The sequence below is a fragment of the Myxine glutinosa genome, chromosome 4, assembly GCF_964187855.1.
Source record: "Myxine glutinosa chromosome 4, kmMyxGlut1.1, whole genome shotgun sequence".
Taxonomy (NCBI): Eukaryota; Metazoa; Chordata; class Myxini; order Myxiniformes; family Myxinidae; genus Myxine; species Myxine glutinosa.
The window spans coordinates 216,286,698-216,311,224 of record NC_136264.1 but is presented as its reverse complement, the minus strand read 5'-3'; the positions used below and the strand labels follow the sequence as shown (position 1 = coordinate 216,311,224).

The 24,527-nt window shown below is 47.3% G+C and overlaps 1 protein-coding gene across 2 annotated transcripts in view; it reads right to left on the bottom strand.

Annotated features, from left to right (window-relative positions):
- The window catches only part of LOC137425711 (SWI/SNF-related matrix-associated actin-dependent regulator of chromatin subfamily A member 5), a 186,496-nt gene that overhangs the window by 158,504 nt on the left and 3,465 nt on the right, over window positions 1-24,527 (bottom strand). For both annotated transcript variants that reach the window (XM_068114419.2, XM_068114420.2), the window contains exons 3-5: window positions 15,748-15,914; window positions 15,114-15,214; window positions 5,588-5,688 (exon numbers count right to left, since the gene is read on the bottom strand). In XM_068114419.2, coding sequence (XP_067970520.1) covers window positions 5,588-5,688; window positions 15,114-15,214; window positions 15,748-15,914 — 369 coding nt within the window. The remainder of the gene's footprint in view (window positions 1-5,587; window positions 5,689-15,113; window positions 15,215-15,747; window positions 15,915-24,527) is intronic.

Sequence of the window (24,527 nt, the reverse complement as noted above, 5' to 3'; positions counted from 1 at the left end):
CCAGCCATCCACCTCCTGCCATTCATTTCTGCTTCATTCCCCGTGTAAGTCTGACTGTCGTCTGTCCTTTGTGTTGTCCCTGGGAATAAGTAAGCCTGAATAGATAAGCTAGTATTGCACTGTCTTCTTCTGCTTCTGTCATTATTTTCGTATTTTTCCTTCTTCCTTGGTTTCTTTGGTCTTGTAAATATTAGTAATAAATCCCTGTTCTTCCTACCTTTGCCTTCTTTCCTTCACATCCGTTTCGTTTTAGTGATTTCTCGATTGAGTACCTGTGGCGCGATTTTGGCCAACGTTTCGGAATCGGGTTAGTGAATGCTAATGACTCGAACTTGGGGTTGCTAAAAACCGCTCGGCAACTAGACCATCTAAAACCGGGGTTCGAGCGGAAGTCCCTCCCCTGCTTCGCGGTCAGGAGTGGCACTCAGGTCCTTGGGACTTTTCGTAGACCAAATACCCTGGCTGCTCCCGACCGGAAGGAGCGTTGGGACCCCCAGGACTCACGTCGGTCAGTCGCGGACAAGGGGATTAATCCCCCCTTGGTAAGGGGAAAAGGGGCTGACGTTGAGATCCGTAACAATATATACTAGCTGAATGCACCCGGCGTTGCCCGGGTTCTTTTTGTATGAATTTAATCTTCTGTACATACAGTGCATTCAGAAAGTATTCAGACCCCTTCACTTTTTTCACATTTTATGTTGCAGCCCCATGCTGAAATCGTTTTAATTCATTTTTTTCCCCTCATCAATCTACACTCAATGCCCCATAATGACAAAGAGAAAACAGGATTTTAGAAAGTTTTGAAATTTATTAAAAATAAAATACTGAAATATCACATTTACATAAGTGTTCAGACCCTTTGCTATGACACTTGAAATTTAGCTCAGGTGCCTCCCATTTATCTTGATCATCTTTGCGATGTTTCTACACCTTGATTGGAGTCCACCTGTGGTAAATTCAATTGATTGGACATGATTTGGAAAGGCACACACCTGTCTATATAAGGTCTCACAGATGACAATGCATATCAGAGCAAAAACCAAGCTTTGAGGTCGAAGGAACTGCCTGCAGAGCTCAGAGACAGGATTGTGTCGAGGCACAGATCTGGGGAAGCCTACAAAAAAATCTGTGCTGCATTGAAGGTTCGCTAGAGCACAGTGGTCTCCATAATTCTTAAATGGAAGAAGTTTGGAACAACCAGGACTCTACCTAGAGCTGGCCTCCCGGCCAAACTGAGCAATCGGGGGAGAAGGGCCTTGTAGGCCAGCTGCATAGTAAAAAATACGAAACCAATTGTTCAAATTGTTCTAAAAGCACCAAAATTGGCACACATGTAGATTAATACATTCTGAACAATTTTGGATATGGAGGCATTCAAGATTCTCCCCGTAGCACATTTGGCGGCCATTTTTCAAAATGGCCACTATTTACCATTAGCGTCATTGAATATGTACCATAATTTGTCTTTTTGTGGATGCTAGAGGTGATAAGTGTGCTAGAGGTGATAAGTATTGTACAATTACACATACTTGTGTGCTTACCAAATAAAATGGCTACCATTTTACAAGAAAAATGAATTTTACTTTGCAGCGGCAGCGGTGGTGGCAGTGACGGCGGCTGCAGTAATAGTATAGTGTTGATAGTCATGGTACTTGTAGTAGTAGCTTGTGGTAACATGGTGGTGTTTTGTGTCTTTGCAGGTGAGGCTTTGATAACCATTCAACTGGTGGTGGATTACAGCAGCAGCAGCAGCACCACCTGACATCAGAGACGCGTTGTTCCAGACTGCAGCCATGGCAAAGAAGTTCCAACTGGTCGATACTTTTGAGCAACGTACTCCCACAACACCTCCTGAGACAAACTGGAAGCTGTGTCTTGTATGTCAAGAGGAGACAACAGAGTCACTTGTCTGCCCAGTACTGTCTAAACGCCGAGACCCTGGGAGTGGATACACGACAATGGCTGCAAACTTGGTCAAGTTTGATGAACTAGGGAAACTGCCAAGAACTGTTCAGTTACAGAGACTAGATGAAGGACAAGGTGTTGAGGCGACAATGGTTGCCCACCAGGCCAAGTGGCATAAAACATGTATGCTCCAATACAATAACACAATGCTACGAAGAGCAGAGAAGAGACTCATCGCAAGCAGCTCAGCATTTGGTAGTACTGACAATGTCCCAGCCAAGCACGCCAGAACACACTCTTCAGAAGCCACTACCAGCGGCACCTCCTGCTTTTTCTGTGGAAAGTCTGGCACAGAGACCCTACATGAAGTAGCAACCTTCCAGGTGGACACACGCGTACGGAAGTGTGCAGCGCAAGCTGGGGACAATGAACTCATGGCCAGGCTCAGCATGGGTGATATGGTGGCTCTGGAGGCCAAGTACCATTCCAAGTGTTTGTTGGCTCTTTACTATCGTGCAAAGACCACTGTAGAAGCCGAGCAGAAAACTGACCATGAAGGTGTGATGTCAAGAATCGTACTGGCTGAACTGGTCCTGTATATCGAGGAAACCCACCTAGAAGAGGGCACCGCCCCAGTCTTCAGACTCGCAGATCTTGCAAAGCTATACACGACAAGAATGGAACAGCTCGGGGTTGCTTTGTGCAAGAAAGTTAATAGCACAAGGCTGAAAGAGCGCCTGTTAGCCCAGTTACCAGGCCTGAGATCCCAGAGCAAAGGCCGAGATGTTCTACTAGCGTTTGATGACGACATTGGTGAAGCGCTAGGCAAAGCCTGCGAGCAAGACTGTGACACTGAGGCAGTTCACCTTGCGCGTGCTGCACAGATAGTTCGTCGATATATGTTTGAAGACACTGACCGATTCCGTGGATCATTCCCGGGCGGTTGTCAGGAGGACTCTGTGCCAAACGTACTAGTTGCAATGGTAAATATGGTGCTGGATGGCCCCAGCATCAAGAACCAAAGCCATTCCTCTTCGACACAAGCAGCTCTTTCCATTGCGCAGCTTCTCAAGTTCAACAGTGTCAAGCAAAGTCGGAAGCAGGGAGCAACCAAGACACAGGAGCCTCCAGCTGTCAGACACAGTACGTCTCAAGAAACTCCTCTTCCAACCTATGTTGGGCTGATGCTGCATGCTGAAACACGCAAGAGAGGACTTGTGGACAAGCTCTTCTCTCTGGGCCTAAGCATCTCATATGACAGAGTCCTGCGTCTTTCTGCCCAGATGGGAAACAGCGTGTGTCAGCTGTACCGCATAGAGCAAGTGGTCTGCCCACCTACCCTGCGTGGCAATGTGTTCACAACTGCGGCTGTGGACAACATTGACCACAACCCAAGTGCCACCACAGCCAAGAATTCATTCCATGGAACAGGAATCTCGCTTTTGCAACACCCAACGTGTGCAGATGAGGGAGTGGATCGTAGCATTGCTCTCACTGGGCGTGATACTGGATCAAAGACGGTTGAGCCTCTACCAGAATATTACACGGATGTACGTCCTGTTGCTTCCTCTGTCAAAGGGCAAACGATCCCAGCTACTTCTGTGACCTCTCTTAGACGCCACAACTTTGAGCAGCACATAGAAGATGAGTATATGTGGCTGGAGAACACGAGAAGTGTTCTCAAAGATGATGTTGAGGCCTGTGAAAACACATCATGGGCTGCATACCATGCAAGGCACCAAGATCCAAAGCAACCAGTCATCACACCAACGTCCCTGCTTCCCTTGTTCCAGGAGAGTGCTCACACTGTGGCAATGATCAGACACTCTATTGATGTAGTCAGGAGTGCAGTTCAACATCTCAACCCAGGCCAAACTCCAGTTCTGACTTGCGACCAGCCACTATTCACTCTAGCAAAACAGATCCAGTGGAAGTGGCCAGACACATATGGAGAAGACCAACTGGTGGTGATGTTCGGGGGGTTGCATATTGAGATGACGGCACTGAAGACCCTGGGTGACTGGTTGCAGGGAAGTGGGTGGACACAAGCACTGGTACAAGCAGAGATCACAACTGCAGGAACAGCAGACTCATTTCTTCGAGCAGCTCACGTCACACGCACCAGAAGAGCACACCAAGTCACAGCGGCTGCGTTGTACATTCTCCAACGGCGTGCCTATGACCAGTACAGCACCACCAATACAGAAGATGATGAGCACCCTGGAAGCTTCGAAGACTGGTGCAGTCAGAGAGAACAGAGTTACCCACAGTTTCAGTACTGGTCAACAGTCTTGGCACTGGAGCTGTCCACTCTGATCTATGTGCGATCTCTGAGAGAAGCCAATTTTAGCATGTACGTGGATGCTCTGACAGAACTGGTTCCGTGGTTCTTCGCACTAGACCACACGAACTATGCCCGCTGGATACCAGTGCATCTGCGGGACATGGCAGAACTGGCAAACAAACATCCAGACGTCTTCACAGAGTTTAGCAACGGACACTTCACAGTCCAGAAGACCAAGAGGATCTTTTCAGCAATCCCTATTGACCAAGGACATGAGCAGAACAACGCGTATGTCAAGGGTGATGGAGGAGCCATCGGCCTCACAGACAATCCAACTGCACTGAGGCGCTGGATGGTTGCCGGACCAGAGGTTGCTAGAGTGATTGTGGAATTTGACGACTTCAATCTGCATCCACACGACCAAGAGGAGACACGTCACCACGAGGAGACACCAAGTGTGCAGAACACTTTTGCCAGAGATGTGCGCTCACTCGTGGCCGTCATTGAAGAGCTGGGCAACCCTTTCGAGGAGGACAGTCAGGACTTGCTGGTGCTCGACACAAAGGAGATCGCAGACCCTGCAGTCATAGAAACAGTCCGTAATGCCAAGCAGATTGGCCAAGACCAGTTTGAAGCATTCTTAAAGGAATGCATCGTGGACAGAACCAAGTCCATTGAGGTGGCAATCCACCGGAACAAGCTACCACTGTTTGCGACCAAGAGAGGACCCAAAATACCCAAAGGAAAACAACAAGGAATTTTGGCCCATCTAGCACCATACTAACGACACATAATGAAGTCTATGTAATGACGCTAATGGTAAATGGCGGCCATTTTGAACAATGGCCGCCATATCTTCCACAGGGCTAATCTTGAATGCCTCCATATCCAAAAATGTTTAGAATATATTAATCTACATGTGTGCCAATTTTGGTGCTTTTAGAACAATTTGAACAATTGGTCTGCTATGCCGCAGGACTATTGGTAAGAGAGGTGACCAAGAAACCGATGGTCGCTCTGGCTGAGCTCCAGAGATCCTGTGTAGAGATGGGAGAAACTTCCCGAAGGACAACCATCACTGCAACACTCCACCGATCTCGGCTTTATGGCAGAGTGGCCAGACGGAAGCCTCTCCTCAGTGAGACACATGAAAGCCCACTTGGAGTTTGCAAAAAAGCACCTAAAGGACTCTCAGATTGTGAGAAACAAGATTCTGTGGTAGATATATATATATATATATAAATATAAATATGGACACTGTATATGTATACTATAAATACATATGTATATACACACAATTCAGTGGGATCATCGATCAAACAGAAAACATTTCTCATTTTAAATCTAGAAATTCCATGTTGTGCTGCTTATCAAAATTGCTGTAATTCAGTTATTTACCATCTCATCGGCGAGGATTCCATTGACACCACTTTCATAGAGTGATATGAGCCAGTTGAGGCCACGAATCTGGTAATCCCTCATGGTTCCACCCTTGACATCTGGACAAAAAAATAAAATAAAGGAGGGGGGGGTAGATGCACACCGAGTACAACTCCATGTCAAGGAAACCAAGAAAGCACTGTTTAAACCATGAATGAAATCAACCTCCAGGAAGTGAGGCCTTTGACAGAAGGAAATAGTTTAGGGATGATTTAAAATGAAAATTACAAGTTTTAAAACTGGAATGAGACATTTCCAAGTCTCAGAAAAAAGGAAGTGAAATGTAATTTTATAATTATCAAAATGTTATAATTAGTGGCACTCTTGCATGAGCGTAAATTTTACACACACACACAAAAAAAATATGATACCTATAATTATAAAACAGGAGTATCTGTCCGTCTGTCCATCCGTCCCGAAACTACTCCCTCAGTTTTGAGTCTAGCCCCTGCCAAACCTTCTGTGGAACGTTTTGGATTCCCAGCGGATGTCCAAAGGTAGGTGGGAGGTTTCATAAATTCCTCAATACAATTATGATTTTGAGTTTCTATTTGCATGAAGCGTTTCGTATCAGCCCTTTCTTGCTGGCAGATTCATCTGTATTGGTTATGATGTCAGATCGGTAAATATTCGTTTACATCATGAGTGTTTATAACGTTGTATTTTGTTATATTGATGCTACAGTTAAATTTGTCATTGGAATGATTCTGTTTGGAATGAAAATAGAGAGATTGCGTTTAAAGCAGATTGTGTAAATGATGTGAGGGTTTCCACCCGTGACATTCATGGATTCGGCATTTGTAGTTTTGCCATTGACTGTGTGTAGAAACATTCAGCTGCAGTAAGTGTTTTGTCAAAGTCCTTCACGAACCGGCTGTCCATGGCTGACGTTCAACTGAAGGTGGCACAGGAATGTGGAATTTATTGGTTCATTGTTTAGTATTTGCTGTTTCCGCATTGTCTATTTGCTTTTGGCCTCCCACCGCTGCTTAGCACAGGTACTTCACTAGTAATCTATATATACTATAAATACTATAAGTACTATACAGTATATATTAAAAGAGCTGTGTCCATGCTTGTGTAATCAAAATACAGACCAATTACTGCACTGTCGTCCCAAGAAGGAAGCCGGATAGTAACAACACATATCCACACACAACACATCTCTTGTAAATGTGATGCCAACACACACACACACACACACACACACACACACACACACACACACACACACACACACACACACACACACAAACACACACACACACACACACACACACACACACATTTTCGCATCCAGTCATAAATAAATGTCAAACCAGAATTTTCCCTTTATCGAAGCCATGTGGGAAAGAGTATGGACAGTTTTGAGGGAGTTCATGGGGGTTACGGTTATGGTGTGAAAAATGGAGAAGGTGAAAGGATTTTGGAGTTTGCTGATGGAGCTGATTTGTTGATTTGTAACTCAGTTCCAGAAAGAGGATAATAAGCTTGTTACATAGACGTCAGGTGGGTCGACGACAACCGTTGACTACCTGCTGGTGCGTAGGCGAGATAGAGGACACCTCCGGGACACAAAGGTGATCCCGGGGGAGGAGGCTGTTTCACAGCGCCACTTGGTTGTCTGCGACATAAGGGTGAAAGGTGCGAGGAGAGCTCGGCGGGTGAAGTACCAACCGAGAATGAAGGTGTGGAGGTTGAAAGAGGTGACAGTGAGGGAGGCATTAAAAGAGAGGCTGAGTATGGTAGAGGATGATGTGGTTGAACTTGAAAGTGGTTGCATGTCAATGAAAGATAGTCTGTTGGGAGCCGTTGGTGAGGTATGTGGATGGACAAAAGGACCAAAGAGGCACTCAGAAACATGGTGGTGGGATGATGAAGTTGGAAAGATTGACGAGAAGAGGAAGAAGTTCAAGGAGTGGCAGAAGGCGAAGGGTATGGGGGCAGAAAAGGCAGAGCATGAAAGTTATAAGGCAGCCAAGAAGGCTGCAAAGAAAGAGGTAGCAAAGGCGCAGGAGGCATGTGGGAAAATGTTCGGAGTACGCTTGGATTTGGAAGAGGGTCAGAGAGCGGTATTCAGGATTGCAAAGCAGATAGCGAAAGAGAGGTGTGATGTGATGGGGGTGAGTTGCTTGAAGGATGAAGTGGGACAAATCGTTGTGGACCCAGATGGTATTAAAGGAAGATGGAAGAGATATATGGAAATACTGTTGAATGCAGAGAATGAATGGGATGGCAACATAGAGAGTAACCCAGTTTTAGGAACGGCAGAGAAGATAACCGAGGAGGAAGTTGAGGAAGCGATCAAAGCAATGAAGAGTAGAAAACCTGGAGGGCCGACGGGAGTTGTGGAAGATATCTTGAAGGAAGCAGGAAGTTGGGGTGTGAAGAGAATGACAGAGATCTGTAATCTGGTGGTGAAAGAAGGCCGCATTCCAGTAGATTGGGAACTGAGTACCCTCGTCACTCTATACAAGGGGAAAGGTGACCCTCTGGACTGTGGCTCGTATCGAGCGATAAAGTTATTGGAGCATGGAATGAAGGTATTGGAAAGGGTGTTGGAGAGGAGGATAAGGAAGAAAGTGAAGATTGACAAAATGCAGTTTGGATTTCTGCCAGGAAGAGGAACGACAGATGCGCTTTTTATTGTGAGGCAGTTGCAGGAGAAGTACATGGAGAAGAGGAAGAAGTTGTTTCTTGGGTTTGTTGATCTGGAGAAAGCATTCGATAGGGTTCCACGTGAAGTAGTGACATGGGCATTTAGGAAGTTAGGAGTGGAGGAATGGTTCATCAGAGTAGTGATAGCAATGTACAAAAGAGCGCGCCCAGCTGTCAGGACAAAGGACGGGAACAGTGGTGAGTTTGAAGTGAAGGTGGGAGTGCATCAGGGGTCCTTCTGTCCATCCACATACCTCACCAACGGCTCCCAACAGACTATCTTTCATTGACATCCAACCACTTTCAAGCTCAACCACATCATCCTCTACCATACTCAGCCTCTCTTTTAATGCCTCCCTCACTGTCCTCCTTTAATGCCTCACCTTGAAATGAGATAGAAAATAATGTATAATCAGTTATGAGGTTAGTTGGCTACACAATACCGAAAATTCGGTGAAAAATGAAATTAAAAAATTAATAAATAAATAAAAAAGGGGAAAAAAGGAAGAAAAAAAAAGGAAAAATCGAGCTCCGTGGGGCTAGACACATGACATTGGCCTAACCAAATATCGAAACCCGTCAGATTCCACCAAACCCCTCGGAGAAGATGTAGCTTGAAATTGATTACCCCCTAAAAAGACATCTTTTTCGGGTGTGACTCCGCTCACAATGGGCGCAATATGCCCACTCTCGGTAGGACACAACTAGATCATGATATCAACCTCCCACCCAAGTTTCATCAAGATCGGATGATATCATCGGGTAGTTATGCTGCGGACAGACAGACACACACACACAGACAGACAGACGCACACACATGATGAATATAGTGGTCACTTGATAACTCGTGAACCAATTATATGGTCTTCATATGATTCATATCATATAAAATTATATGGTCTTTCATTAAAAACAGCACATCTAACAATTAAAAGTGTACATTTTTGTCACCAACCCCAAACAACTTTAACCAGCCTTGGTGGCTTAACGGTTAGTGCGTCCACTCTGAGTCTTGGAGGTCGGAACTTTGAACCCCGGGCGAGTCATACCAAAGACAAGAGATACGTGCTGATTACTTGTTCGACACTTGGCATATAAAAAGGCTAGAGCACGGACAAACAACCATAGGTTGGTAATAACAATGAAGGTTTTGACTGGAACAATGGCCTACTCCTGCGTCAAATTTCCTTGCAAGGGAACTCATTATTACTTCCGCCACCAAAGGTTGGCAGAAGTTATGTTGTCACCCCTGTCTGTTTGTTTGTGAACAGTATATATCAAAAAGTTGTGGTCGGATTGAGACGAAATTTGGTGGGGAGGTTGAGTGTGTGACAAAGACTAAATAATTTGATTTTGGTGAAGATCCGGACCCAACTACTATAATTTTAAAGTGATTCTACGCCATTGGGAGATAGGGCCAAAAACGATATATAGCAGACCACCTTTAGAGGCCATTTTTCCCCGCAGAGCGGGGGTTGGCCTTTTTTGGATTTGGACGAAATTTTATGGAGATGTAGTGTATGTGACAAGGACGAAATTATTAGATTTTGGTGAATACAGGGATTCGGATCCGGCTAGTAGAATTTTTAAAGTGATTCTTCACCATTGGGAGATAGGGCCAAAAATGATATATAGCAGGATATCTCAAAAAGTTGTGGATGGATTCGGATGAACATTGGTGGACAGGTTGGTTGGATGACAATAAATAATTGGTTCAATTTTGGTTATGATCTGAATCCAGTTCCAGAACAAAGAATTTTTAAAGTGATCGGGCCAAAAACGATATAGACCATGATATTGTCGCGTCCCTGGGGTTAAGACGCCCTGGGTGACGGATGACCGAAACGAGCTTTACTCCAAGGCCTATACCCAACTTGGTGGTAGTGACATGCGCGGGGTGGACGGTAGCAAGGGCTTACCTGCACGGAGTTCACTGGGCTTCCTCGAACCCACCACAAATAAACGAGACAGAGCACAAGGTAACATGCAACAGATAATGGGATAATTAAAACAATGCAAGGGAACAACGAAAGGTAAGGTAAACTAAAATTCCTAAATGAGGGTCCCTCCACTCCGACTCAGATACGAACAAGGGGAAAATAAAAGTAAAAGAAAACAAATAATGTTTATGTTGTGCAGCCACTTGGGATGCAGCCACAATCAGTTCGTGCAGCCACAACCAGTTCATCACTCCATCCTTAAACCCTATCTAATTTGGTCGCTTGCCAGAGTCTAATCTCTGTTCAGGAATGTTTGGATGACGGGGTTCCCTTGCCGATCGGCAAATGCTGTTTCTGACGGCCCTGGCGGGACGTTGTGGGCGAATGAGTCCATTACATTGCTGTTGCTGTCAGAAGGGCTTTTAATTGTAATAAAGACGAAGGGAAGATCACAGGAGGTAATTACACACTGGGGGTTATTCTTAATCCCTACCTAATTAGCATAGCTCCACCCCACGTATGGAGACACATAAACGCTTAACCGGACATTCGACCCTACTTAGATACATCAAGATGGCTTCTTCTTCTTCTTCTTCGCGACACTCGGAGCATGCTAATTTATACGATTCTGACTTTCTTAAGGTATTTCATCTCCTACCCCCACAAACGTAACAATATTTAAAACATTGTGGATGGATTACGACAAAACGAAGTGGGCGAGTTCGTAAGGTGGCAAGAAGCCGATTATATTTTGGTTCAGGTCTGGATCCAGATCCGGGCTATCAACAACAACAACAACAAAAGGCATTTTAAGGCCATTTTCCCTGCAAGAGCGGGGGTTAGCCTTGCGGTCCCCATGACAATGTTCTCCATTTTGCCCTATTTTCTGCATCTCCCCTTCTTAACCGCCGTGCCCGCAATTCTTCTTCGAACATCTTTAGCCAAGTCTTTCTCGGTCTTCCCCGTCCTCTACTTCCTTCTACATTCATTTCCATCACTCTTCTCAACCAGTCACTTTCATCCTTCCTCAACACATGACCAAACCATCTCAACCTGTTTCTCTTCACAGCATCCATCACAGGCTCTATTCCCATCATCTTTCGCAATTCATCATTTGTCTTCCTCTCTCTCAACGATACTCCACACATCCACCGAACCATTCGCATTTCCACCCTTTCCAGACTTCGTTGCTGCTCTACGTTCATTACCCATGTCTCACTCCCATAAATTATAACACTTCTCACACATGCAGCATACACCTTTCCCTTCAGCTTCAACGACACTCCCCTCCTCGTCAGCACGCCACTCAGTTCCCGAAACTTATTCCATGCACATCTCACTCGAGCAACCGTTGCCGAGTCTGATCCACCTTCTCCATTCAGCATGTCTCCTAGGTAACAAAATGTTTTCACACCTTCAAGCTTCACGCCGTCTCCAAGATCCAACTCAACATTTCCTCCATCTGCAGCTCCCTCTGTGCACACCTTACACTTGAATGTAGCTGCCACACTGGTTGATGACCCTCTCAAACCACTACATTTTTGATGAACCCACTCAGCGCACATTGTACATTGAATGGAATTCACTCCGACACCCTTCCTGCACACAGCACACGGCCACTTCCCAGTTCTTTCCACCTCACCACATGCTTTACCACTTGCCATCACCTTCGTTTTTCCGATATTCACCTTCAGACCTTTTGTCTCCATACATTCCTTCCACTTGTTCATCTTCTCCTTCAGTCCATCCATACTTTCTGCAATCAACACCAGATCATCTGCATACAACAACTCCCACGGTAAACCCTCCTTTACGTTCTGAGCCAGCACCTCCATCACAGCTACAAATAGTAGTGGACTTAGTACAGACCCCTGATGCACTCCCACCTTCACCTCAAACTCACCACTGTTCCCGTCCTTCGTCCTTACAGCTGTGCGCGCTCTTTTGTACATTGCCATCACTACTCTGATCAACCATTCCTCCACTCCTAACTTCCTCAATGCCCATGTCACTATTTCACGTGGAACCCTATCAAATGCTTTCTCCAGATCAACAAACCCAAGAAACAACTTCTTCCTCTTTTCCATATACTTCTCCTGAAACTGCCTCACAATAAAAAGCACGTTTGTCGTTCCTCTTCCTGGCATAAATCCAAACTGCATTTCGTCAATCTTCACTTTCTTCCTTATCCTCCTCTCCAACACCCTTTCCAATGCCTTCATTCCATGCTCCAATAACTTTATTGCTCGATACGAGCCACAGTCGAGAGGGTCACCTTTCCCCTTGTATAGAGGGACGAGGGTACTCAGTTCCCAATCCACTGGAATGCGGCCTTCTTTCACTACCAGATTGCAGATCTCTGTCATTCTCTTCACACCCCAATTTCCCGCTGCCTTCAACATATCTCCCACAACTCCCGTCGGCCCTCCCACTTTTCTACTCTTCATTGCTTTCATCCGGGCTATCAGTGGGATACAAAACATAAACTGTTCAGCCTGGCGGAGGTATGTTCTCTACAGAGTGCCGTTCTAGTTATTATTTGTAAATGCAGGCCATCCCGCCACACCTTCACACAATCCTTCCGCCCCTTCACGCCATCCTTCCGCCCCTTCACGCCATCCTTCCGCCCCTTCACGCCATCCTTCCGCCCCTTCACGCCATCCTTCCGCCCCTTCAAGCCATCCTTCCGCCCCTTCACGCCATCCTTCCGCCCCTTCACGCCATCCTTCCGCCCCTTCACGCCATCCTTCCGCCCCTTCACGCCATCCTTCCGCCCCTTCACGCCATCCTTCCGCCCCTTCACGCCATCCTTCCGCCCCTTCACGCCATCCTTCCGCCCCTTCACGCCATCCTTCCGCCCCTTCACGCCATCCTTCCGCCCCTTCACGCCATCCTTCCGCCCCTTCACGCCACCCTTCCGCCCCTTCACGCCACCCTTCCGCCCCTTCACGCAATCCTTCCGCCCCTTCACGCCATCCTTCCGCCCCTTCACGCCATCCTTCCGCCCCTTCACGCCATCCTTCCGCCCCTTCACGCCATCCTTCCGCCCCTTCACGCCATCCTTCCGCCCCTTCACGCCATCCTTCCGCCCCTTCACGCCATCCTTCCGCCCCTTCACGCCATCCTTCCGCCCCTTCACGCCATCCTTCCGCCCCTTCACGCCATCCTTCCGCCCCTTCACGCCATCCTTCCGCCCCTTCACGCCATCCTTCCGCCCCTTCACGCCATCCTTCCGCCCCTTCACGCCATCCTTCCGCCCCTTCACGCCATCCTTCCGCCCCTTCAAGCCATCCTTCCGCCCCTTCAAGCCACCCTTCCGCCCCTTCAAGCCATCCTTCCGCCCCTTCAAGCCATCCTTCCGCCCCTTCAAGTCATCCTTCCGCCCCTTCAAGTCATCCTTCCGCCCCTTCACAACATCCTTCCACCGCTTCACACGATGCTGCCATCGATTCACGCCAGCCCTCTGCACCTCCAGGCCAGCCCTCTGCACCTTTACGCAAGCCCTCTGCACCTCTACGCCAGCCCTCCGCACCTGGACGCCAGCCATCCGCACCTCTACGCCAGCCATCCGCACCTCTACGCCAGCCATCCGCACCTCTACGCCAGCCATCCGCACCTCTACGCCAGCCATCCGCACCTCTACGCCAGCCATCCGCACCTCTACGCCAGCCATCCGCACCTCTACGCCAGCCATCCGCACCTCTACGCCAGCCATCCGCACCTCTACGCCAGCCCTCCGCACGTCTACGCCAGCCCTCCGCACCTCTACGCCAGCCCTCCGCACCTCTACGCCAGCCCTCCGCACCTTCACGCCAGCCTGCCGCACATTCACGCCAGCCTGCCGCACATTCATGCCAGCCTGCCGCACATTCATGCCAGCCTGCCGCACCTTAATGTCATCCTGCCACATTTGTGATGGGACGTGCCAGCAGTGGCACGATTCCCTCCATTATTTATTTTTTATAAAATGCATATCCTACTATCCCTTAACCATCCTATATTATCACCAGGATTGCAGCATTAGTGCTTCCCTAAGATGAAGTGTTCTGCATTTTCTTGGTGGGCCTCTGTGTGGGACTTGTCCTTGTGTATTAATTTATTAGTATCATCCCTGGTGTATCATTAGATTCATTAGTATCATTAGACCCTGGTGTTGGGCTAGCGGCTAGGGTGCCAGCTTAGGATCCTAGGATCCTGGGTTCGAATCCCGGTCGATCGCTGAATTAACGCCAGGGGGGTTGACTCAGCCTGTCATCCTTCCGAGGTCGGCAAATTGAGTACCAGTTCACTGGTAATTCCCTGCTTGTCGTAAAAGGCGACAAAAAGGGTTGGCGGCAGGAAGGGCATCCGGCCGTAAAACATTGCTTCAAAAAGGGGACCAAAAAACAACAACAACCACGGTGCCCGAAAAAGGCCAACCCCCGCTTTGCAGGGAAAAATGGCGTCTAAAAGGTGGGTTTTTTTTCTTCTAAAGGTGGCTGTGCCATGTTTCTTCATTACCATTTTGGATTAATTTTAAATCGCTTGCAATTGTTGGAGTTGAGGCATCTCCTCTTCCAGCCATCGGGCCAATTATAAGTCAGGAGACATTGGAAAAGAGTGGGCTTCTATTTCCCATGTGCTGCAAATTTGGCCTCTCCTCGCACGGTCATCCGTGGTCACGCCCCACAGGTACGGGGCCGCAAGATGGCTTGGAGAGTGCTTTTGATGCACCATGTGCATACGACAATACATTTCACTTTAAAGCAAAAGAAAACAAGTTGGAGATAAGAGAATGAAAGCTATTCTTTAAAAAAGTAAAATACGAAGCATGGAAATCCCTGAAATGTGTGAAAGAGGAAAGGATCTCGTGACTGGATGACCAATAGACATGATCCTACTCTTACAGGAGGGGGGTTCTTCAAAGCGCGTGCAGATAGCTGCTGCTTTCTTGCTTTCCGACAATAACTCCTCATCTTCCTCTTGCTCTGTGTGTCGATGGCGAAAGCTGAAGAAGAGGCAATTTGGGAAGAAAAATAAAGGGGAAGAGAAAGAGGAATAAACAAATGAAAAGCAATTTTACAAAACCAGGGCAGACTGGGAGATGGGGTTAAAGGGAGCGGTTGGGGTAAAAACAACTGCAAGTCAGGAGAAAGAAGGGAGAACAGCAAAACCAAGGAAAGTCAGAAAAAGAAGGGGGTGGTTGCAAGAGGAGGTGAGCCAGGAGAGGAAGAAAGTGGGTTCAGAGCGAGATATTTGTCTCAAGGTGGGATAAAGGGGGAAAGGTGGCTGTTGGCTGTAGGGGTATGAGGAGGGGGATGGGAGAATGAATAAAGAAAGAAAGTTGGTGGCACAGAAGGAAAAGGACATAGTGAAGAGTTATTAATCCGCAAACTGCAGGTTCATAAATTTCTCGAGAATGATCTTGAAAGAGGTGTAAAACTATCACCTAAAATGAGATGAATAAATTTCAGCGTGACAGGTAGAAACATCACCTGAAAAGTTTTACAAAAGTGCACAGTGCAACCTCAGTTCACTTACTCTCCTACGGATAGCAGGCTTTGCTTCTCATCGACGCGAGCACGTGGACGACCAGGCTTCAGCTTGAGCGGTGATGTCGGGGACTTCTGTGAAGCAGGCTGGATGAAGTGTGCGAACACTTCCGTTTGTCTCAGCAGGTATTCAAACCGATTTGCTCGATCCGATTTCTGTGGCACAAACGATCAATGCTGTATACCTCTGTATTGCAAAAACACACTTGCCTTTAACACCCTATCATTTTAAACCCTTACCTCTGTATTGCAATAACACACTTACATTAAACCCCTATCATTTCAAACAGTTTTATACATTGCTTTTCCTTCCAGATTGCTAAACACACCTTCACATCCTGATCGATCCGCACACGAACTCCACACCTTCGGAACTAACAACAGAGCACCCCTTACTCCACTTACCCCTCTTTCACCAACCACTCCTTTATCTGCAACACATTCACTCCATCACCAAACTAGTTTTGGGTAACAAAATCCTGGGATATTTGTGTATTTTTGTTTTTGTGCAATAAAATTCCAGAATCGTAGATTTTTTTTTTTTTTTTTGTATACAAGATCAAGGCTCGTGAAAGAGCTAACATTAATCACACAAAAAGTCAAACCGACACATAAAACAAAAAATAAGGGGAGCGGTAGACAAGATGGGGCGAGAGGGGGAAGGACACACACACAACATTTGAGAGCAGGGACATCGAGAGAAATTTGGGAGGGGGAGGAGAGAAATTTGGGAGGGGGAGGGCTTGGTGGGAGAGGTATAAAACATATGGACACTGCAAGGACTTCCAGGAAAGAAGTTGGAATTTCCCAAAAAAAAAGGGGAACCTGGGGTGAATTAGCGGGGGTAGAAAAGATCAAGGTTTTGGATGGGGGAAGATAAGAGATGGTGGTGAACAGCTGTTTTAAAGACCTGGAGGGAGGAGTGGGATTGAAGGGAGTGGGGGAGTTTGTTCCAGAGGCGGGAGAAAAGGGGAATGAAAGAGTGAAAGTGAGCAGAGAGCCTATATTTTGGCAGTTTAACCACAAGAGGGTTGCAGGCAGATCTTGTGCGACCTGTAGGAATATTAGGGGGACAGACCACAGAGAGAGCTGGGGGAGCAAGGCCAGAGAGGAGTCGGTAGAAGACAGAAAGACCACCAACCTGCCTGCGGTGAGCGAGTGAAAGGCCCTCGGAGTTAGCTTCACCGCAGGAGATTCCAATGATTCTGAAAGCTTTGGATTCAACAGCGTGAAGCCGAGGTAGGTGTGAGGCAGGAGCAGTGGCCCAGAGGGGGGAACAGTATTCCATTGAGCTGTGGATGAAAGCCTTGTATGTGGTGAGGAGCTCAGGTGTGCCAAGGAAGGACTTCGCACGACAGAGGATGCCCAGTCGGCGACTGGCTTTGGAGGCCAGCTTGGAAATGTGGTTTTCCCAAGAAAGATCATGGCAGATAGTGAGACCCAAAAGCTTGAGCGACAGAACTTCTTGGAGAGGATTGTTGAGAAAGTAGATGGGAGGGTTTTCCAATCGGTCTTTTCGGAGAGAAATAGTAAGAGTGTGAGATTTGTCAGGATTGAAAGACATGTTCCACTTGTTTGACCAGTCTGTGATTTTGTCCAGGTCTGCAGAGAGTGAGGAGGCTGCAGACTGCTGATCTGAGGGATGAGGAATGGAGCGGCAGATAGTGGAGTCATCAGCAAAGAGATAGAGAGGATTTTCCAGAGAGTCGGAGAGATCATTGATGAAGACCAGAAATAGCACAGGGCCCAGAACACTACCTTGGGGAACTGCAGCCAGAACAGGAAGGGGAGATGAGAGAAATCCATTCAGGGCCACACGTTGCCTACGACCAGAGAGGAAGTCCGCAAGCCATGAGTGGAGATTTCCATGGATACCATAGGAGTAGAGTTTGGTGAGCAGAGCTGGGTGTCAGACCGTATCGAAGGCACGTGATATGTCAAGGGAGACAGCTCGGAATTCCTGTTTGGCATTGACCATTTGGCATTTGGCATTGTTTGGCATTGCCTAGCCTGGTGTTGGCTTAGCGGTTAGGGTGCCGGCTTGGGATCCTAGGATCCTGGGTTCGAATCCCGGTCGATCGCTGAATTAACGCCAGGGGGGTTGACTCAGCCTGTCATCCTTCCGAGGTCGGCAAATTGAGTACCAGCTTGCTGGGATGAATGATCACGGTGTGTACCCCGATTTAGAATAGGTACACTGTATCCCTGCGCATCGTAAGAGCGTGACCAAGGGTTGGCGTCAGGAAGGGCATCCGGCCATAAAAACATTACCTCAAACAGGGAACCATGATTGTCATGGGGCCCACAAGGCTAACCCCCGCATTTGCGGGGGAAAATGGCCTTAAAACGATCATTCATTCATTGAGGACCTCCATCCATTGTTGAGACAGCAGAAGCAACATGTCCAGAGTAGAATGACCTGGTCTGAATCCAAATTGATGATCAGAGATCAGGCCATTGGAGAAGAGGAAGGATTTGATATCCGAAGCAATGATGGATTCCATGAGTTTGCTGATAATTGGGAGCAGGCTGATTGGTCTGTAGTTCGAGGGATCTGTTTTTGCACCTTTTTGTGTAAAGCGTTAATGTTTGCTGATTTCCAAGATGCTGGCAGATGACCTTGAGCAAAAGAGACGGTGAAAAGAACAGAGAGAGGGTGAGATAGAGCGGCAGAGCAGGATTTTAGGACCCGTGGGCTGATGCCGTCTGGTCCAGTTGCAGAATCAGAGTCGAGGTTTGACAAAAACTTCTCCACCTTGTCAGGAGAGAAGGACACAGAGTCCAGGAGCAGTTGGGTTCGACTGGGAAAGGTGGGAACAGAGAGAGATGGGTTTGGGACACAATATTTTGAGGCAAACACAGAGTTGAGGCATTCGGCTTTGTCACGTGCGGTGACAACTGTGTAGCCATTTGAGGTAAGGGAGGGGATGGAGGGGGTAACAAACACCAGAAACGGATTTGACCAGACACCACCAGGATTTGGAGAAAGGAGACAGGTTTGAGAGTTCATTCTTGAGTGTGGAGAGATCGTGCTTCCTGGCACTCTTCAGGGTAGACACACACTTGTTCTGAGATTGGTGGAAGGAACTGAGATTGCCTTCAGTTGGATTTGCCTTCCAAGAGGCAAAGTCAAGTTGTTTCAGGGCAACTGCCTCACCACAAGATTCAGTGTACCATGGACGGGAGGAAGGGCAAGACACCTGAAGACGAGATGGGATAAATCTGTGCATGAGAGAGAGCAGTTTGCTTTGTAAGAATTCCCAGGAAGAATTGATGTCAGAGGCAGTAGAGATGGGAGACCAGTCCAGATGATTGATGGCTGCTTGCAGACCGTGCCGGCGTGCCAGTCACCCTGAGTGAAATGCCAGACTCGTCGGCGTTGAGGAGGCTCTCTGAGAATGGCCAGAGAGATGTCCACTTTAACAAGCACATGATCAGAAGAACCGATTGGAGCAGAAGAGCAGCAGACATTTGCAGGGAAGTTTGTCATAACCAAGTCTAGAATAGAAGATACTCCATTGAATGAGATCCGGGTCGAGAAGTTGACAGATTGTGTCAGTCCCAATGAGTCGCAGAAGTCCTTTGCTGAGGTGCCATGGCTGGTGTGAGAGGAACCCACACCCAGCCAGCTGGCATGATGACAGTTGAAGTCGCCACATATGAGGAAGAGAGAGTTTGGACGAGTTGATAGAAGTTGGTCCATGTTGTCTGACAGCGAAATGTAAATGGAGTCATCACTGTTTGGAGGACGGTACAGAACACATATTAACAAAAGGTGGGAGCGGAGAGGAAGCCGTAGCCAGATGTACTCCTGGGGGTGGGGTGGAGAGAGGGCAGTGCAAGGAGAGTGAGGAAGAGAGTTTTTGATAAAGATAGCAACCCCACCACCAGGACGAGGCTCAGGTCTAGTACCGGAGGAGGGAGTAACCAGGAAGAGATATTAAGGAATCAGAGACATCTTGAAGGAGGAAAGTTTCTGTTAAGCAGATCAAGTCTGGATTGTCAGAAGCAACCTGAATGGAGAGATCAATCAGGTTTGAGCGAAGGCCCCGGATGTTCGAGGTCCATACCGTTAATGAGGAGAGAGGGGGAGCATCGGGTTCAGGACAGGGGAGGGGAGGGGTAGGGTCAGATGAAGGATGAGAGGGGGAGGTGGGAGAGCAGTTGATAGTGTGTCAGAGATTACAGAAGAGTTACAAGAAAGGGAAGAATGAGGAGGACGAAAGGTTTGATGGTGATGGGATGAGGCACAGTGAGGAGTTGTTTGAGGTGGGGCAGAGGAAAGTAGAAGGTTGGGGGAGGTGGAGGTATGAGATAGAAGGGAGACAAAGTGGGGAGGAGGCAGCTTTGAGGAGGAGGTTGGAGGGGGGAGAATTTGGGAGGGATGGTTGGGGGGGCGATTTGAAGGGGAGGGGTTGGGGGGGAGTTTTGAATGAGAGGGGCAAAGGCGCAGTTTAGGAGGGGAGGGGCAAGGGGAGAGTTTAGGAGGGGAGGGGCAAGGGGGCAGATTTGGAGGGGAGGGGCAAGGGGGGAGATTTGGAGGGGAGGGGCAAGGGGGGAGATTTGGAGGGGAGGGGCAAGGGGGGAGTTTAGAAAGTGGATGATTAATGAAAGACAAACATTTATAACAATTTGGGTTTATTGTGATTTTCAAGTTAGGGATCCGTTTAAGAACGATGGAGGAGGGGTGAAATGAATGTGAATTTAGAGCATGTAGTGAGAAAGAATTATAAGAGATTGAATATTTTTTTGAAATGGAATGAGTTGGAGAGGAAATTGAAAAAAGCCTTTTAAATAGGAAGAAAAACAGCGTGTTGTAATATACCACTGAATAAAACACTGCAGGGGAAAGTTTAAACATATTTAAACAGAACCGTGAAGAACAGTCTTACATTCACAAAAATACCAACGGGGAGAGGGAGCCTAGAGGGACAACTACGAGTCATGTGAACAGGGGAAAAGTTGGAAGGCAAGGAGATAATGGGGGCGGGCGAGACAGCGCACCTGGACAGAAGCACACGATGGGACACTTCACACGGGGCACTTCACACGTGGAGAATGGGAAATAAATGTTTTTTGTTTTTGTTTTTTTGGGGGGGGGGTTGGAGGGGGGTTAAAACGTTAGACAATGAGTAGATGTTCGGAGAAGTTTGGGGGAGAAGGGAAAAATCTAAGAACCTAGCAAAAACAGAGAAGGAAGAAACAAACTTCGACGGGAGACCGGGGAAGCCTGAGGCAAGGCCTCACACGCACGGCAAACAGAAACGATTAATTTATAGAAGATTAACACCGAGAAACTTCCAAGGGACACACTATAGGTTCACACACCGAAAGATAAATACAGTTTCGACAAAATAAAATTGTGAACAATGACTTAACTTTGAAAATGTGGAGAACGTGTTCAGCTTCGAAAACCTGTGCCGTCGCCGTCAGGATCTCGCGAGATCTTCTATGTGTGTATTTTTGTGTAACAAAATTCCAGAATCTTGGGTTATTTGTGTATTTTTGTTGTTGTGCAACAAAATTCCAGAATCGTAGGTTATTTGTGTATTTTTGTTTTTGTGTAACAAAATTCCAGAATCGTAGGTTATTTGTGTATTTTTGTTTTTGTGCAATGAAATTCCAGAATCGTAGGTTATTTGTGTATTTTTGTTTTTGTGTAACAAAATTCCAGAATCGTAGGTTATTTGTGTATTTTTGTTTTTGTGTAACAAAATTCCAGAATCGTAGATTATGTGTATTTTTGTTTTTGTGTAACAAAATTCCAGAATCGCAGGTCATTTGTGTAATTTGGTTTTTGTGTAACAAAATTCCAGAATCGTAGATTGTGTATTTTTGTTTTTGTGTAATAAAATTCCAGAATCGTAGGTCATTTGTGTAATTTGGTTTTTGTGTAACAAAATTCCAGAATCGTAGGTTATTTGTGTAATTTTGTTTTTGTCTAACAAAATTCCATAATCGTAGGTTATTTGTGTATTTTTGTTTTTGTGTAACAAAATTCCAGAATCGTAGATTATTTGTGTATTTTTGTTTTTGTGTAACAAAATTCCAGAATCGTAGATTATGTGTATTTTTGTTTTTGTGTAACAAAATTCCAGAATCGTAGGTCATTTGTGTAATTAGGTTTTTGTGTAACAAAATTTCAGAATCGTAGGTTATTTGTGTATTTTTGTTTTTGTGTAACAAAATTCCAGAATCGTAGGTCATTTGTGTAATTTTGTTTTTGTGTAACAAAATTCCATAATCGTAACTTATTTGTGTATTTTTGTTTTTGTGAAACAAAATTCCAGAATCGTAGATTATGTGTATTTTTGTTTTTGTGCAATGAAATTCCAGAATCGTAGGTTAATTGTGTATTTTTGTTTTTGTGTAACAAAATTCCAGAATCATAGGTTATTTGTGTATTTTTGTTTTTGTGTAACAAAATTCCAGAATCGTAGGTTATTTGTGTATTTTTGTTTTTGTTCAACAAAATTCCGGAAAGGCAGAAATTCCAGAATCATAGGTTAATTGTGTATTTTTGTTTTGTATTTTTGTTCAATATTCACCCAAAAGCCCCCCCTACTCTCCCCCCCCCCCAGCACACAACCCCCTCCTTGTTCAATATTCACCCAAAAGCCCCCCATATCCTCCCCCAGCACACAAGCCCCTCCTTGTTCAATATTCACCCAAAAGCCCCCTTACCCTCCCCCAGCACACAACCCCCTACTTGTTGAATATTCACCCAAAAGCCCCCCATATCCTCCCCCAGCACACAACCCCCTCCTTGTTCAATATTCACCCAAAAGCCCCCCATATCCTCCCCCAGCACACAACCCCCTCCTTGTTCAATATTCACCCAAAAGCCCCCCTACCGTCCCCCAGCACACAACCCCCTCCTTGTTGAATATTCACCCAAAAGCCCCCTTACCCTCCCCCAGCACACAACCCCCTCCTTGTTGAATATTCACCCAAAAGCCCCCCATATCCTCCCCCAGCACACAACCTCCTCCTTGTTGAATATTCACCCAAAAGCCCCCCTACCGTCCCCCAGCACACAACCCCCGCCTTGTTCAATATTCACCCAAAAGCCCCCCCCCACCCTCCCCCAGCACACAAACTCCTCCTTGTTCAATATTCACCCAAAAGCCCCCCATATCCTCCCCCAGCACACAACCTCCTCCTTGTTCAATATTCACCCAAAAGCCCCCCCACCCTCCCCCAGCACACAACCTCCTCCTTGTTCAATATTCACCCAAAAGCCCCCCTACCGTCCCCCAGCACACAACCCCCGCCTTGTTCAATATTCACCCAAAAGCCCCCCCCACCCTCCCCCAGCACACAAACTCCTCCTTGTTCAATATTCACCCAAAAGCCCCCCATATCCTCCCCCAGCACACAACCCCCTCCTTGTTCAATATTCACCCAAAATCCCCCATATCCTCCCCCAGCACACAACCCCCTCCTTGTTCAATATTCACCCAAAATCCCCCATATCCTCCCCCAGCACACAACCCCCGCCTTATTCAATATTCACCCAAAAGCCCCCCTACCCTCCCCCAGCACACAACCCCCTCCTTGTTCAATATTCACCTAAAAGCCCCCCTACCCTCCCCCAACGCACAACCCCCTCCTTGTTCAATATTCACCCAAAATCCCCCATATCCTCCCCCAGCACACAACCCCCTCCTTGTTCAATATTCACCTAAAAGCCCCCCTACCCTCCCCCAACGCACAACCCTCTCCTTGTTCAATATTCACCCAAAATCCCCCATATCCTCCCCCAGCACACAACCCCCGCCTTGTTCAATATTCACCCAAAAGCCCCCCTACCGTCCCCCAGCACACAACCCCCGCCTTGTTCAATATTCACCCAAAAGCCCCCCTACCCTCCCCAAACGCACAACCCCCTCCTTGTTCAATATCCACCCAAAATCCCCCATATCCTCCCCCAGCACACAACCCCCGCCTTGTTCAATATTCACCCAAAAGCCCCCCTACCCTCCCCAAACGCACAACCCCCTCCTTGTTCAATATTCACCCAAAATCCCCCATATCCTCCCCCAGCACACAACCCCCGCCTTGTTCAATATTCACCCAAAAGCCCCCCTCCCCTCCCCAAACGCACAACCCCCTCCTTGTTCAATATTCACCCAAAAGCCCCCCATATCCTCCCCCAGCACACAAGCCCCTCCTTGTTCAATATTCACCCAAAAGCCCCCTTACCCTCCCCCAGCACACAACCCCCTACTTGTTGAATATTCACCCAAAAGCCCCCCATATCCTCCCCCAGCACACAAGCCCCTCCTTGTTCAATATTCACCCAAAAGCCCCCCATATCCTCCCCCAGCACACAACCCCCTCCTTGTTCAATATTCACCCAAAAGCCCCCCATATCCTCCCCCAGCACACAAGCCCCTCCTTGTTCAATATTCACCCAAAAGCCCCCTTACCCTCCCCCAACGCACAACCCCCTCCTTGTTCAATATTCACCCAAAAGCCCCCCATATCCTCCCCCAGCACACAAGCCCCTCCTTGTTCAATATTCACCCAAAAGCCCCCTTACCCTCCCCCAGCACACAACCCCCTACTTGTTGAATATTCACCCAAAAGCCCCCCATATCCTCCCCCAGCACACAACCCCCTCCTTGTTCAATATTCACCCAAAAGCCCCCCATATCCTCCCCCAGCACACAACCCCCTCCTTGTTGAATATTCACACAAAAGCCCCCCTACCGTCCCACAGCACACAACCCCCTCCTTGTTGAATATTCACCCAAAAGCCCCCTT